The sequence below is a fragment of the Leucoraja erinacea genome, chromosome 9 (assembly GCF_028641065.1).
Source record: "Leucoraja erinacea ecotype New England chromosome 9, Leri_hhj_1, whole genome shotgun sequence".
Classification (NCBI taxonomy): Eukaryota; Metazoa; Chordata; class Chondrichthyes; order Rajiformes; family Rajidae; genus Leucoraja; species Leucoraja erinaceus.
The window spans coordinates 63,448,205-63,465,632 of NC_073385.1; the positions used below are offsets into that span (position 1 = coordinate 63,448,205).

General features: G+C 40.7%; 1 protein-coding gene across 5 annotated transcripts in view; it reads left to right on the forward strand.

The window, feature by feature from the left end:
- Window positions 1–17,428, forward strand: part of LOC129700484 (MAX gene-associated protein-like) — a 172,098-nt gene that overhangs the window by 33,558 nt on the left and 121,112 nt on the right. For all 5 annotated transcript variants that reach the window (XM_055641009.1, XM_055641011.1, XM_055641012.1 and 2 more), the window contains exons 5-6: window positions 4,501–4,579; window positions 13,910–14,185. In XM_055641009.1, the coding sequence (XP_055496984.1) occupies window positions 4,501–4,579; window positions 13,910–14,185 (355 nt within the window). The remainder of the gene's footprint in view (window positions 1–4,500; window positions 4,580–13,909; window positions 14,186–17,428) is intronic.

Genomic DNA, 17,428 nt, shown 5'->3' on the forward strand with positions numbered 1-17,428 from the left:
AATAGAGAGAGTACAGAGGAGATTTACTAGAATGTTGCCTGGGTTTCAGCAACTAAGTTACAGAGAGAGGTTGAACAAGTTAGGGCTTTATTCTTTGGAGCGCAGAAGGTTAAGGGGGGACTTGATAGAGGTCTTTAAAATGATGAGAGGGATAGACAGAGTTGACGTGGATAAGCTTTTCCCACTGTGAGTAGGGAAGATTCAAACAAGGGGACATGACATGAGAATTAAGGGACAGAAGTTTAGGTGTAACATGAGGGGGAACTTCTTTACTCAGAGAGTGGTGGCTGTGTGGAATGAGCTTCCAGTGGAGGCAGGTTTGTTTTTATAATTTAAAAATAAATTGGATAGTTATATGGACGGGAAAGGAATGGAAGGTTATGGTCTGAGTGCAGGTATATGGGACTAGGGGAGAATACGTGTTCGGCACGGACTAGAAGTGTCGAGATGGCCTGTTTCCGTGCTGTAATTGTTATATGGTTATATGGTTAAGGTTCACCAGACTGATTCCTGGGATGTCAGGACTTTCATATGAAGAAAGACTGGATAGACTCGGCTTGTACTCGCTAGATTTTAGAAGATTGAGGGAGGATCTTATAGAAACTCCTGATTACATTTTGTCGTATTTATGTAGACATTTTTAATCAAATCCTTCTCCCCACCCCCCTCCCAATATTTCAAAAAAAAAAACTGGCATCTCACCCATAGAATCAGCAATGTCAGGCAGTGACTAGTGGGGTACCGCAAGGCTCAGTGCTGGGACCCCAGCTATTTACAATATATATTAATGATCTGTATGAGGGAATTGAAGGCAATATCTCCAAGTTTGCGGATGACACTAAGCTGGGGGGCAGTGTTAGCTGTGAGGAGGATGCTAGGAGACTGCAAGGTGACTTGGATAGGCTGGGTGAGTGGGCAAATGTTTGGCAGATGCAGTATAATGTGGATAAATGTGTGGTTATCCATTTTGGTGGCAAAAACGGGAAAGCAGACTATTATGTAAATGGTGGCCGATTGGGAAAGGGGGAGATGCAACGAGACCTGGGTGTCATGGTACAACGGTCATTGAAGGTAGGCATGCAGGTGCAGCAGGCAGTAAAGAAAGCGAATGGTATGTTAGCTTTCATTGCAAAAGGATTTGAGTATAGGAGCAGGGAGGTTCTACTGCAGTTGTACAGGGTCTTGGTGAGACCACACCTGGAGTATTGTGTACAGTTTTGGTCTCCAAATCTGAGGAAGGACATTATTGCCATAGAGGGAGTGCAGAGACGGTTCAACAGACTGATTCCTGGGATGTCAGGACTGTCTTATGAAGAAAGACTGGATAGACTTGGTTTATACTCTCTAGAATTTAGGAGACTGAGAGGGGATCTTATAGAATCTTACAAAATTCTTAAGGGGTTGGACAGGCTAGATGTAGGAAGATTGTTCCCGATGTTGGGGAAGTCCAGAACAGGGGGTCACAGTTTAAGGATAAGGGGGAAATCCTTTATGACCGAGATGAGAAAAAACATTTTTCACACAGAGAGTGGTGAATCTCTGGAATTCTCTGCCACAGAAGGTAGTTGAGGCCAGTTCATTGGCTATATTTAAGAGGGAGTTAGATGTGGCCCTTGTGGCTAATGGGATCAGGGGGTCTGGAGAGAAGGCAGGTACAGGTAGTTGAGGCCAGTTCATTGGCTATATTTAAGAGGGAGTTAGATGTGGCCCTTGTGGCTAAGGGGATCAGGGGGTATGGAGAGAAGGCAGGTACGGGATACTGAGTTGGATGATCATCCATGATCATATTGAATGGTGGTGCAGGCTCGAAGGGCCGAATGGCCTACTACTGCACTTAATTTCTATGTTTCCCTCTCCTCACCCCTCTCCCTCTCCCTCTCCTCACCCCTCTCCCTCACCCCTCTCCCTCACCCCTCTCCCTCACCCCCCTTCCCTCTCCACCCCACCCCTTCCCTCTTCCTACCCGCCCCCTTCCCCTTACACCTCTCCTCCTCCCTCTCCCTCCCCACTCTTCCCGTCTCTCCCTCCACCCCTCTACCCCCCCTCCTCCCCTCCCTCCCATCCCCCCCCCTCCCCCACATCTCTCTCCCCATCCCCCTCTCTCACCCCCCTACCCCGCTCTCCTTTCCCTCCCAAATCTGTCATGTTTCCTCCTCCTCCCTCTCCCCTCCCTCCCCTCTTCTCACCCACACCCCCCCCTCCCCCCACCTGTGAGTTTGGGGGGTGGTTAATTTGAGTGTGATGCCGCAGCCCCCCTACTCCCCACCCCCCCCCCTCCCCCCCCCCCCCCCCCCCCCGCAAACGCTGTTGGGGAAACAGACCCAACGGGTCTGCACTTGGTCTAGTATATATATAAAACTCAAATCAGTCCGCCTGCAGTACGGCTGCATTTCTTCCTTTGATTCATTGCCACGCCCAATCCAGACGCTCAATCTCCGAGATATTTTCCATTTCGGTAGAGATTTCGCTTTTCTTTCTAAGTATCCGCTCCTCATTTCATTTCGTCGTGTTGAAGTAAATGTTTTTAATCAAATCCTTCTCCCCCCCCCCCCCCCCCACCCACCCCCAAGTATTTCAAAAATAAACAGGCTTCTCCATTTACATGTCAGCTTCCAACACACTTTGAAACAAAGTTGCAAGAGAGGAACACTGAACTTTTCACTGCTGCAGCAGGCAGGGGGGGCTGCAATCTTACATTTGGGAACGGGCTCAGTTCCAATGGAGGAGACGGGTGCATGGTGGAATATTGGGTTGGGGGATCACACCATTGGGGGAGCAGACCCAACGGGTCTGCACTTGGTCTAGTAATCTGTAAAAATTTCAACTCTAGCATTTTGACGAGGGTAGAAGAACACAAACAGAAACACACACGCACACACAGGTATACATACACATAAGATGAGACTTTTATAGGTACACCAGACCAAGGGCAGACCCGTTGGGTTTGCTCCCCCAACCACCCGTCCCCTACCCATAGGCCCCACGGAAGGTGTGGGGAGCAGAGAGGGAGCGGGGGTGGGCAGAGAGAGAGGGGCGTAGACTTTTAGGGGTGGGGTTGTGGAGCGTTGTCACAGGGGAGGGTTGGTTCGCAATTTCCGGCGTGCGAGCAAGAAGAGAGCGTTTTATTTCAAAGTATTTTCAGATTTTTGAACATTTTCATTAGTGTTGAGAAGTAAAGCATGAATTTTTCAGATAACGCCATTTTGGACTCCATGGAAAAATCCCCCCCCCCGTCTCCCCCTCTGAGAGATGCCAGGTACAACGTCAATGCGAGATGCCATAGTGATGTAGTACCTGGAAGCTGATAGAAACCTCTCACTGCAGTCTTCTCAAACTGGGCTTATTAAAAACTTTAAATATCAATAACTTGTGAAATATAACATCAAATATGAAGAAACCTGATACTAATGACCACGGGAAAAAGTTGAGTAAGATTCTGCAAAAAATGTTGCGCTATTGTGTACTGTTTTGGCGTAGTTCCTTGATCTTTCTTGAGCCAGTTAAGAATGAACCACAGTGAGACCATGAATTTGCATATAGGCAAGATTTATGATTAATTAAATGGATTTTTACCGCAACCTTACATGCAAGGCTTCTGATACTGAAACAAGCTTTTTTTTTAAACCTAAATTTCTTTCATTCCTTGAATTAAAATTTGGTTATTGTTATGGTGAGATTCAAACTCTTGTTTCTTCACCTGTGGACCAAGACTCTGGACACTGCCAAGAAACCTAACCACAGCTTCTGCTAATTGGTTATAAAATATTTTGATTGTCCTGTGTTTTAGAATGGCACTATAATGAAAAGGCGTGTTTCTATCGAGTTAAATTGGAAAAAGTGAGCAGTATAAAAGTAGGAATTGGTACAACAAAGTCACTTTTATTTAGCTCTGCAAAACTTTACAAACCTCATTGAAATGTTGGTCTGATAATCTATTTTGAGTATTCTGAAGAAGGGTCTTGACCCAAAACTTCGCCCTTTCCTTCTCTCCAGAGATGCTGTCTGTCCCGCTGAGTTACTCCAGCATTTTGTGTCTATCTTCAATGTAAATCAGCATCTGCAGTTCCTTCCTACATATTTTGGGTATTAGTTGACTGGGTTACAAAGGAGAACTCCTTGAAGAAAATGTTAGATGGACTCTATAGATATCTTTGAAAGATTTAATATCATGTAAAAGATAGTGTCCTTGCTCATCACTGCAGTAGATATTTTGCTTGATCATTAGTCTGGGGTTTGTAGGTATAACTTCCTGATGGTGTGCCTCCAAACCTATTGATATTATCCAAACATATTGATAATATGTCAGAAAAAAATAATTGTTAGGCTGCATAAAGAAGATGTGCAGTTTACAAAAAACATAATAGGAGATTACTAGAAGAAACTTGGGTCAGTAGCAAGATTGAATCTTTTTAATTATACAATTTTTCACAGATTTAGAAATCTTTGTTGAATAAACTCTTGAAGAGTAGAATTATTTGTGTCTTTTTTGCTTTCTTTTAGGAAAACAGTAAGGAAAAAATGAGTGCAACAGTTACAGCATGCAATTTGAACAGGAGTAGGAACTCTACTATGATAGAAGGTAAAAATGTGTCATGTAAATTAACTTGTCTGAATATTGGTACAAATCTTGTACATCATTAGGTTGTTCCATGTCATTTGGCACTTACAGACTACACGTATCATAAATTTGGCAAGCAAGCTTAAGCACCCATTTTCTTATCTACCAGTCAACTCCCATAATTCAGTAGAATTTCCGCTGCAAAGCTGAGCTCCTCCTCATCTGCAGGCCATCAATGTAAATTGTGCCAATCTAAGTACGCTGAATTTGACACTTAAATAGTGGGAGGTACATTGTTCTTTAGGCCGGTAATCGTACGCTGTTCTAGGACATTATACGTGTGCTGCGGAGGCTCTTAAATGAGATGTAGCGGTACCTTCAAATGATTCAGAAGATTGGCTGCACAATTGGAATGGCCAACTCTCCCTTTCATCCAATACATAATATTTAATGGGTCATTTATCTGATCAGAATTTGTGCAATTCACAAGTCGTTGGGTTTCAAAGTTATCCATATTTTATGTTCTGTGAGATTAAATTTCTAACTACCAAAAAATGCCTGCTGATGAGAATACAGTCATGGATGAACCAGCCACAGTGACTTTGTAGCCAGCATAGTCGGTTTAGAAATACAGGCAGTCCACAGGTATGAATGGTTTCCATTTTTACAAATGTCCATAAGTCAATCTTTTCTACGTCAGAAATGCATAAAAATCACTCGCTATTGTAACCATATCTTGCAACTTACAAAATTCTTAAGGGGTTGGACAGGCTAGATGCATGAAGATTGTTCCCGATGTTGGGGAAGTCCAGGACAAGGGGTCATAGCTTAAGGATAAGGGGGAAATCCTTTAAAACCGAGATGAGAAGAACTTTTTTCACACAGAGTGGTGAATCTCTGGAACTCTCTGCCACAGAGGGTAGTTGAGGCCAGTTCATTGGCTATATTTAAGAGGGAGTTAGATGTGGCCCTTGTGGCTAAGGGGATCAGGGGGTATGGAGAGAAGGCAGGTACGGGATACTGAGTTGGATGATCAGCCATGATCATATTGAATGGCGGTGCAGGCTCGAAGGGCCGAATGGCCTACTCCTGCACCTAATTTCTATGTTTCTATGTTTCTATCTCTACGGTCATGAATGGCATCAAAAACTCCTAGCACTAACACTGATTAGAGAAAAAAAAAAAACAACTAATGAAAGTGCAGAGAGGGGAAACTAGGTCTACCGTTCATACCAACCCCTCCCTGCAATGATCAGAGGTAACCGGCTGCTATACAATAACTACTATCACACAGTGCCAAAGAAAAACAAGGTAGCGAGCATATGTAGAGGCTGGTCATGGTGCAGATCAACTCCAGCATACCAGACAACTTTGATCCACTGAATTCACCTGCTGCTGGAACAGGTCCATGGCAGACATCATGCCTTGAACAATGTCATCCCAAATATACTCCTCTCCAAACCTCTAGACCTAGATCTTAGGATCTCTCTCTACAACTAGATTCTTGACTTCTGACCCATAAGTTGCAATCAGCAAGGGTAGACAATAAACCATCCTCCTTGATATTTCTCAACACTGGTGGCCTCACAAGGCTGTTCTCAGCCCCTTACTACACTCCGTGTACACTCACAATGGTGCAGCCAAATTTTGCTTTAATTGCATTTACAAATTTGCAGATGACACCATCACAGTGGACCTGATTTCAAACAATGATGCGACAGGGTACAGGAAGGAGATAGTTTCTCCCTCAAGGTCAGCAGAACGAAGGAGCTGCTTGTCAACTTCAGGAAGTGGAGAGGAGAGCATGCCCAGTACTGAGGTTGAGTTGGTCAGGAGCTTCTTCCCTGCTGTTGTCAGATTCTTGTACAGTCCTTTTGATTGGTTAGGAATGAATTTCCTGATCTTACAATCTTCCATGTTGCCATCCTTGCACTTTTTTTATCTGCACTTTCTCTTTACCAATAATATTACATTGTGCACTCTGTTTATTTTCTCTTTTGTACTACCTGATGAACTTGTGTGTATTATGATTTGACAGGAAAGCATGCAAAACAACATTTTTCATTGTATTTCAGTACATATGACATTAATAAACCAATATTAATATGTTCATATTTTGGACTTTATAATTTATTGCTGTTATAGGAACTTTTTCAAATGTACAGGTATTCATAAGTCAGTTGTCCATAACTTGGGGATGCATTATCACATGCAAAAGACTTTCTGTTATAACTTTGTGACACTGGAGTTAATAGTCCAAGAATTTTAGATATGCTGACCATCTTTAGATGGATGATAAAGTCTGTGAAAATAGCCCCCAAGAACTGCATTTGAGTAACAAAGTCAGTGTTTCAAAGTGGTGACTTTTTAAATCAGAACATTTCCAGCATTTAAGAGCTGATTAATAGAGCTGCATTCAAGATTTTGTTGTGAACACTTATTTAGCTGATCAGAACACATCATCCAATAGTTGAAATGTTCAGTTAATGCTCTGCGACAAAATAACTGCAGACACTTCCCTGCATCCCAGTTGGATTGCACCCATTTCTCTCTCCCAACCCCCTTCCTCATCCTCCAATATTCATTTCCCCTGGATTCACATTTCAGATTCAGATTCAACTTTAATTGTCATTGTCAGTGTACAGTACAGAGACAACGAAATGCAGTTCATTACTATTATCCTTATCTCGCCATTTGTATTTTCATCTCTGACTTTTGTGCATTAATTTGCTTATCAACAACCACTCTCGCCTCTATCCACCTATCAAGTGTTGTCCCGCCACCTCTTTTTTCCCCGCTAACCCTCAACCCCCCCCACTCCCAGTCAATCCGTCTGAAGGAGGGTACCGACTCGTGACATTACCATTCCATGTTCTCCAGAGATGCTGCCTGACCCGCTGAGTTACCTCAGTGCTATTGTCTTTTATTTTGTAAACCATCATCTGCAGTTCTTTGTGGCTACAGGTATATAAAAGGTACTTGGATGCCTGCAGAATTATTACTTTGTGAATTCACTACTAAAATACAAATGACGAAAACTATATTTCTGACCACTTTTTTGCATCTGTTCCTACCTTATCCCATTGAACTCTTCCAAATATAATTATGTAAATATGCATATGTGTGTCTGTTGAGAGAGATCACAGATGAGAACATGTTGGGTGTGAGGGAAGATTGGGGCCTCAGGCTAGTATGAAGATATGGGGATGGGGTTGAGAATGGCAATATTGTTGGGGGGGCAGTGACGACAGGGGATGATAGTAGATGTGTAGGCCAGCATAAAAGTAAATGTTTTATTTGAATGTCATCCACTGCAGGAGTAATACAGAATTGTCCCTGGACACATTCTTCAGTCTCCACCACAATGTGGCAATAGGTATATTGTAAGAATGTTGTCACGTTGTGAGGCTAAAGTGCAGAAATCATGTCTTGCTCATGAAGGTGACGAGCTTCAGGAAGCTTCTCACTGAATTGTTGTAGTGATGTAAATTGACAATAATTACTTGACCCAGGATTTTGCCATAATGCCACAAGTGCATTTTCATGCCTTTTTTGATGCACCTGGATAATGCCTTTTTCATGATCGAGTGCCTAAATCAGCATTTTTTTGCTGTTTTGCAAAAAGGTTGTGCTATTTTCTCTAGTTGTACCGTGATTACAATGACGTTTTCTATGTTAACACTTTAATATTAATGTTATCATTAACGTGTTAACATAGTATAACTTACACGAAAGCTTCCACCACCGGGGCGAAACCAGGGGTGCCACCGTTGGTCATTCATTCGTTCGTGCCGCTGCCCGCTGGTTCAGTCTTCTCCAAGATCGATTTAAGGAAGGACTGCAGATGCTGGAAAAATCAAAGGTAGACATAAAATGCTGGAGAAACTCAGCGGGTGAAGGCAGCATCTATGGAGAGAAGGGATAGGCGATGTTTTGGGTTGAGACCCTTCTTCAGACAGATGTTGGGGGGGGGAGAAAGAAAGGAAGAGGCGGGGACAGTAGGACTAGAAGGAGAGCTGGGGAGGGGGAGGAGGGAGAAGACAAGGACTATCTAAAATTAGAGAAGTCAATGTTGATACTGATTGGGTGTAGACTGCTCAAGCAAAATACTCAAGCTTGTCTCCTCACTACATTTACTGTTGGCTCCAGTCGCAAATCTGAGTTATTGAGTGATCTGTGTAAGGCATTCATTGATTCACTGGAATTCCACTCCGGAAATTGGAAAACAAATCTCTCAGAAGTCTTTTAGAGAAATACACAGAGGAACATATACCGAGCGACTCGTCATTACGAAACAATTATGTTGACAGCAACTTCAACATTGTTGTGCAGAAAATTTGAGATTTTGCATGCATGAAAATATGGATCTCAATAGACGAGACAACCGATGCTGTGGAGAGATATGTTGCCAATGTGGTAATCGGTACACTGGAGGCAGGTCAACCATCAAAGGAGTATTTGTTGACATCGGAAGTATTGGAGGTCACACAGCTCAACTATTGCTCAATTGTTTACATCTTCACTTGCTGTACTTTGGCCAGAAGGTACACATGCGTATGTTTCCAAATGTCTATTGCCTAGTTTCCAATGTCAAGAAAATGTTCCTCAAAGTACCGTCATGTGTGCAGTTGTTCAAGGAAATGGCACCCGAGATTCCGCTACCTACTCAGCCCGTTTTGACTAGGTGGGGTACATGACTCTCTGCTGTACTCTACTATGCTGCAAATTTTGAAAGATTAAATAAATTGTCATCTGTTTTGAAGAAGAATAATCTGCTGCACTCAGGATCGTCATTGAAATCATGCAGAAAAAGTCTCTTCGCCGCGATCTTGTGTTTATTGCTTCCAATTTTGCAAACTTCCCACAAGCTATCACTTCCCTTGAGAAACGTGGCGAAACATTAGTCAATAACTTACAGGTTTTCAACAAAGTAACTGACGATATTCGTAAAGTTCCTGGCGATGTAGGTAAAGACATACAAGGAAAATGTGAGAGAGTGATTTCAGCTAACAAAGATCTTGAAGAAATCCAAAACATAATAAAGTTCTCAAAGGTAGTTGGAATGTACTAGATATCGACATGAATATAGAGTCGGTAGCTTGTTTTGGGTATGCACCAGTGACCTCAGCTGAGGTGGAAAGAAGTTTTTCCACAACTGAAGCATATTCTGTCTGACAGACGGCATAGTTTAACACCAGACAATTTATGAGACCATTTTTGTCACTATACATGTACAAAAACTGAAATGCTAGTACTCAGTGCATACATGAAACAGAAAAAACAAAACAGAAGGGAGATGGGGGGGGGGGGGGAATAGGTGCACAAATTCTACGGCGCTACATACATATATTGGTCATTACAGATAAGTCCGTGTTCGTGTACAGTGCATGTGTTATTTGAATTTATATAATACAATTCTCGGGTAAAACAGCTATTTTGGAATATTCCTGGTGGAATGCTAGTAAATGCCTTTTCATTTAAATGCGTATACCGTTATATTTTGTCAATATTTAAATGGAAATAAATGCCTTTTAATGCCGTTTTTGTCAATAAATGCCTTTTTTGTAATTTTATTATGCCCTTTTGCCTGCCTATTTCAGTGTTTTTAGTGCCTAAGCATCCTGGCTCCTAAACATCCTGCTAATTACCTTACTTTGTATGTGGGAAAAATCAATTTTCAGCTCGCAGTGCTGAATAAAATAATGCTACTCAATCGAATTGCCAGGCATTAAAGTGTTCACAAAAACACACTTTTTCACTACGCCCCTAATAATACATAGTGGTAGAGTGAAACATTTTGCTAACTCATTCAAAATCGGATTTATACAATTTGCAATTCTGATTTATTTTCAGTTTCCAACTGTAGGTATTGGCATCATCTGGAATTCCTCCATAAATTTCAGTGACTCTGAGCCTTTGTCTCCTTTGAGCTGCTCCTAAAAACCACAGTGTGACCAAATGTTCAGTTTTCTATCCTCACTTGGTTCCATGTCAAATTCTGTCATGTACTCCTGTGAAATACCATCAAAAGATTTTACCAGTTTAAGAGCCCTGTAATGCTTTTCTGTTGTTCTTTAAAACAAAGTGTAGATTATTTTATTATATAAGAATTGCATCAACTTGTACTATCACTGTATCAGCATTTCACCTGCATCTTCCATTCAGAAAAATGGCCGTTAATTGATGCTTGCTGGGGTGGTTCACTTTGCATCCAATTTGTCATTCTCCCTTGGATTTTAAGGAACTTTACTTTTGTGAATAGCTGTCATGTGAGACCTTATCAAAGGCCTTGCTAAAAATCAATGTACATGACTACAAACACATTACACTCAATGATCCGCTTTGTTAAAACCTCAAAATATTCAATAAGTTTGTCGTGTGTTTCAGTCATTTTGACACACATTTCTCTTAATAAATCTAAGATGGCTATCCTTGATTAATTTCTATTGTTCTATTTAAGCGTATATAATTTTCAGAATTGGTGTCAATATTTTTATTACCATCAAAGTTAAACTAACTAGCATATGGTTACTCAGTTATATTGTTTTTTAGTCAACAGTACAACATCAGCAGATATTAAATTCCCCAGTCAGGGAGGATTATAAATAACAATTGCAGTCTTTCCTTCTTTGCTTCATTTAGCAGTCTGGGATGTACTTTGTCTGTGACTAGAAATTTATCAATTTTAAGCGATGTTAAACTTTTTACTACGTCTATTTTCTGTGTTAATCTAATCCAATATTAGTTTTGGGTTAATGCAGACGTACGTGCATGAGTACAAAGTAGAGATGTATTTTTCCTATCATTTAACTAATTAGCTGAGAGCTAATTTAGAATATTGTGTCGAGGTCTTGTCTTGCTATCTGAAGAAGGACGTACTTTCAATGGGATTTACTGGCAATGAGGGGGTGCAGCAACATGATTAATTGCTAGCATTGTGGATTCATCACAGGAAGAGAGGTTAAGCCTATATTTTCAGAATATAGAGGAATGAGAAGCAATCTTACGGAAAGGTATAAAATTCTTCAGATGCTTGAAGGATGTGGGTGGCACAGCTAGTTGAGCTGCTGCTTCACAGAGACAGAGACCAGGGTACAACCTCGAGTGCCATCTATTCTTCCTGCGTCTGTGGGTGCTTCTGTTGTCAGCATTCCAAATATGTGAAGATTAGTAGGTTAATTGAACTATGTAAACTGCCTCTTAATGTAGAATCTGGAACAGTTGTTAAGAATGTGGGAAGAATACAGAATGAGATTAATATAGGATTAGTGTTAATGTTCAGTGGTAATCAGTGTAGACTAGGTGAGGCAAAGGGCTTATTTCTGTGGTGTATCTCTTCATGGCTAGAATAGATGTAGAGATCTTTGTCTTGACTAGGTTTTCGAGAACAAGGAGTAAAAATCGAGTTGGATATGTGGAGCACAGGCTGGTGTAGGAAAAGTCTGTACACAATTAGAGGTTTGTAATAGAAAAAGTCCCATGTAGTTAAAGTACACATTGTTAGATTTTAATAAAGGCCATTTTTGTACATTTTGGTTTCACCATGTAGAAATTAGAGCAGTCATAGTCCGCCCATTTCAGGGCACCATAATGTTTGGGACACATTGCTTCACAGGTTTTTGTAATTGCTCAGGTGTGCTTAATTAATGCCTTAATGCAGACGTACGTGCTCTATGGACCCAGTCTTTTCTCCAGTCTTTCCATTACCTTTGGAAACTTTTATTGCTGTTTATCAGCATGAGGACCAACGTGCCAATGAAACTCTAAGAAGCCATTATGAAACTGAGAAGCAAGAATAAAACTGTTAGAGACATCAGCCAAACCTTAAGCTTACAAAGATCAACTGCCTGGAACATCATTAAGAAGAAAGAGAGCACTGGTGAGCTTACTAATCGCAAAGGGACTGGCAGGCCAAGGAGGACCTTCAATTGTATCATAATTGTATAATAGTTTATTATGGATATATGTTTGTATTGTATTTATGGTGGTAGGTTCTGGCTTGTTTTATTGTAGTGTAAATATTATTTTTTAATAATTGAATAAATTTTTTGGAAAAAAAAAAAAAAAAAAAAAAAAAGGAGGACCTTCACAGCTGATAACACATGAATTCTCTCTATAATAAAGAAAAATCCCCAAACACCTATCCACCAGTTTAGAAGCACTATTCAGGAGTCGGGTGTGGATTTGTCAAAAATTCATGAACAGAAATACAGAGGCTACATTGCAAGATGCAAACCACTGGTTAGCTGCAAAAATAGGATGGCCAGGTTACAGTTTGCCAAGAAGTACTTAAACGAGCAATCACAGTTCTGGAAAAGGGACTTGTGGACAGATGGGACAAAGATTAATTGATCAGAGTGATGGCAAGAGCAAAGTATGGAGGAGAGAAGGAACTGCCCAAGATCCAAAGCATACCACCTCATCTGTGAAACACGGTGGTGGGAGTGTTATGTCCTGGGCATGTATGACTGCTGAAGGTACTGGCTCACTTATCTTCTTTGGTGAACAACTGCTGATGGTAGTAGCATAATGAATTCTGAAGTGTATAGACACATCCTATCTGGTCAAGTTGAAACAAATGCCTCAAAACGCATTGGCCGGCGGTTCATCTACAGCAAGCCAATGATCGCTAACAAAGGAGTTCTTCAAAGCTAAAAAAATTGTCAATTCTTGAGAGGCCAAGCCAATCACCCGATCTGAAGCCAATTGAGCATGCCTTTTATATGCTGAGGAGAAAAATGAATGGAACTAGCCCCCAAAACTAGCATAAGCTAAAAATGGTTGCAATGCAGGTCTGTGTCCATGAATCGCAGACTTCATTGCATGCAAAGGATATGCAACAAACTACTAAACATGACAACTTTCATTTCCATGACATTGCTGTGTTCCAAACATTATGGTGCCCTGAAATGGGGGGAGTAGGTCTAAACACTTGTAATTTCTACATGATGAAATCATAATGAATAAAAATGGCCTTTATTAAAATCTGCCAATGTGTACTTTAACCGCATGTAATTTTTTTCAATTACAAATCTCAAATTGTGGAGTACAGAGGCAAATAAATAAATGATGGGTCTTTGTCCCAAACATTATGGAGGGCACTGTATCTCTTGCTGTCCAATTCTCAGATATTTCTTTCTGCCCCTGAAGACTCTGACCACTGCTGCGGTTACGATTCCACAGGAGACGATGACTCCTTGCCACCTTGCTCCCAACCTGATCATTCATTGTGTATGCAATCTAAGCAGTATTGTTGCATTGTTTAAAATTTCTCATTGGTGCTAAGAAATTCTATTTTGGCATGCCGACTCACAGTAATTGACGCTTTCTTCTTGCATTTTGTTATGACAGGAGTATCTAACCATCCCGAAACATCCAACTCTCCTCATGATTTGTCTCAAGCCACAAAAACTGACAGACCACAGTTCCTTTACACCCCACGGCCTGCACATAATCCACAACTCACATCTGATCAGAAGATGATACTGCAGCCCCTCAGATGTCCAGGTGCGAATCTCTTCCAATACCCAAATGGCCAGATTGTCGAACTTGTGCCTCTACCAAACCCTGGACCAGTGAGTCGACCATATCTCCACCAAAAGGTCACTCCTGCTGTACGGAATCCAGGTGAGTTCTGCTTTTACATCTCAGTGCAGACTTTGAGAAGAGTTTATTTGTTTTGTTCATCTTTTGCCTCATTGTTCATTATTTTTGGCTGAATAAAACGTTGAAGAGATGGGGTGAGTAAAATGTGAACTGTTATTTCAATATTGCACAGTGTGTACTAGGATTAAATTATATTTTAGAAGAATTTAAATGTCAGACTTTGCAGTGGTGCAGCATTTAACTTCCTGCAAATTAATATTTGCTTTAATATTCTGATGAATGTTGGTAATTTTGATCAATCTTTTTCATTGTGGCATATCTTGAAGACCCTTCTAGAAACCTATGTTTTGATTAAATGCATGAAAGTATCACAATTATTAAGTGTGTCGCTGGTGAATTTTATCAAAAATATAAGATGGAAATAAGTGCTGGTCATGATCCCCTCAAAATTGCTCTACGAGTAAAGAAACCCCCTCCCTTTTCTCACTGGCTAATATCCATCTGAGACTGTCCCATTTCTCAATTCTCCAGCTGAAAAAGAATCTCAAATGATTATTGAAATTTTTTATGAGGATCGGGGTTGGTTTTTTTGACCCTACATCCAAGAAATTGAGACTTGACCCTGTTTGGTCACATTGGAAATGTAATATGGTATTTGTTGCATACAGCTACTGATATTAGTGTCCTTAAAAGTAAACGATCTAGATACCCGAGTTAAAATTTAATTAATTAAATCAGGAATTTGAAAAAACCCGACAATCTATAATAATAACCTTGAAACTTATGACTTTGGGGGGAGACCTACTATTTTTTATTTGAACTGGCCTGCATATTTTTACTCCAGTCATTTGCTTATTTGTTTACTCCAAAACTATAGTAACGTGGTCGACTTTTAAGTGACTTCTGAAATGGTAGCGTAAGCCATTCAGTTGCACCGAATCGCCCCTTTTACCACTTGGATGTACGAGCAATTAAGGATGGGCATTGTATTATGATTTGCCAACAGATCCCACATGAGAATTTTTTTTCAAACAGGCTTGTTCCAGCTTAGTTCTAAGTACCGCCCCAGTAGATAGTATTATTGCATCCAGTGGTCTACGAGTTGAAATGGCTGTCTCCCACTGTATTTTTTGATGCTACCTTTCATATGTCTTGGGTAGTAATCCAGAAATTGTTTTCATCTGTTTAATAATTTAGTCTCTAGATTATCCAACTCACTCATTAGTACTCTATTATTCATCTTGCCTCTTTTGGTTCCTTACTTGGGGCATGTTAATTGAATCCTTCAGCTTGCACTCAAAGTTTATTTTCTAGTCTTGAAACTATGCGTGCAAAAGCAACATAGCCTTCTGGGATCCTAATTGTTGTGCATAGAGCAGTAATTATCCCCCATAACTACTTTTATGCCAGTCAGGGATACATTAGCTCCTGTAGTTGTTCATTACATGTTACCCATTGTTAGTCCATGTTCACCTTCCATTATAATAAAGATTGTTATTTTGATGGTCGTTCTTCTTTAATGGATATCTCAGGACAAGATTATGATGACCTTTTTACATTGTACAGTACTCTGATTGGGTTAGCATGTTCCCTAGTTGGCTGCTCAACTTACTTGGCCTACATGCCTTCTTGTCCACACTTAATGAATTATACTAATACCCTTTCTCACTGTTGCAGTGACTTCATTATTTTCTGGCAATACCGCTCCATCTCCTTTTCAGTTTGCCTGTCTGTCCTAATTATTGAATATTCTTTGTCATTCATGGTTACCCTGAAGCTGCAATGCAAACGTTATTGCATCCATTTATCCCTATTTAGCACTGTCAATTTGTTCACTTTGTAACAAATACTTTACACATTTAGATACAGCACCTTTTTTAAAAGGCATCTTAAAACTTTGATATGAAGTCCTATTTTTCATTGTCATGTTTTCCTGCTTCAGCTCTTTTTGCTAACTTCCTTCCTGACACAAACTGGTCAATCTTACCACTTTTGTTACCTGGCACTGCTTCCACGTTGTTACCATGTAACATTCTTTACTGTATTTGGCTTAAAGTCTTATCTCCCTATCACTTGAACTCTGGTCCCAGCATACTTAAGGCTGATTATTATCTCAATGGGGTTAGGTTGGGAGGTGCAGTGAGACCTGGGTGTCCTTGTACACCGGTCACTGAAAGTTGGCTTGCAGGTACAGCAGGCAGTGAAGAAAGCTAATGGAATGTTGGCCTTCATAACAAGAGGATTTCAGTATAGGAGTAAAGAGGTTCTTTTGCAGTTGTATAGGACACTGGTGAGACCACATCTGGAGTATTGTGTACAGTTTTGGTCTCCTAATTTGAGGAAGGACATCCTTGTGGTTGAGGCAGTGCAGCGTAGGTTCACGAGATTGATCCCTGGGATGGCGGGACTGTCATATGAGGAACGATTGAAAAGACTAGGCTTGTATTCACTGGAGTTTAGAAGGTTGAGTGGGATCTTATAGAAACATATAAAATTATAAAAGGACTGGACAAGCTAGATGCAGGAAAAATGCGAACACCCGACATGGACTGGTTGTTACATTAATTGGCTACTATATTAATCCCAAGTGCAGGCTCAAGGTAGGTGAAACAGGATAGAGTTGATGGCCATGCAAAAGCGTAAATATGTTACAGGAAAAATACATGGGAGAATAGAACAGAAAAATACAAGGGAATTGCTCTGACGACCACCATAAACTTGATGTCACAAGAAAGTTAAAGTAAATAGAAATTTGAGATTTACAGATTATAGTGGATTGTAATTCCAAGATAAAAGGAAGAGAAAAAAAGCTGAAAAACAGCACAGTAGGTATTGCTGTGCTGCATAGCTCTGTGACCTGATTTCGATCGTGGCTTCCAGAGCTGCCTATGTGGAGTTTGCATGTTCTCCCTGTGGCCACATGGGTTTTGCCTAAATACTCCGTTTCCTCCTATATCCCAAGGACAACGGACTGGCTATTTGGTTAATTGGTAACTGGAAATTGCCCTTAGTGCAGGTGGGTGGTAGAAGAATCGGGGAGGAATTGGTGAGCACATGAGATGGAATAGATTAGAGAAAAATAAACAGAATGATGTCAATGGGATTTCTCCAATCGAATGTTGAATGGCGTAAGTGTAAAATGAACCTCTCACTAAACACTGATAAACACACGACTTCCATAATATCATAAGAGTAGAATTAAGCCATTCAGCCCATCAAATCTACTCTGCCATTCTGCCATTCAATAATTTCCCCTCTCAACCC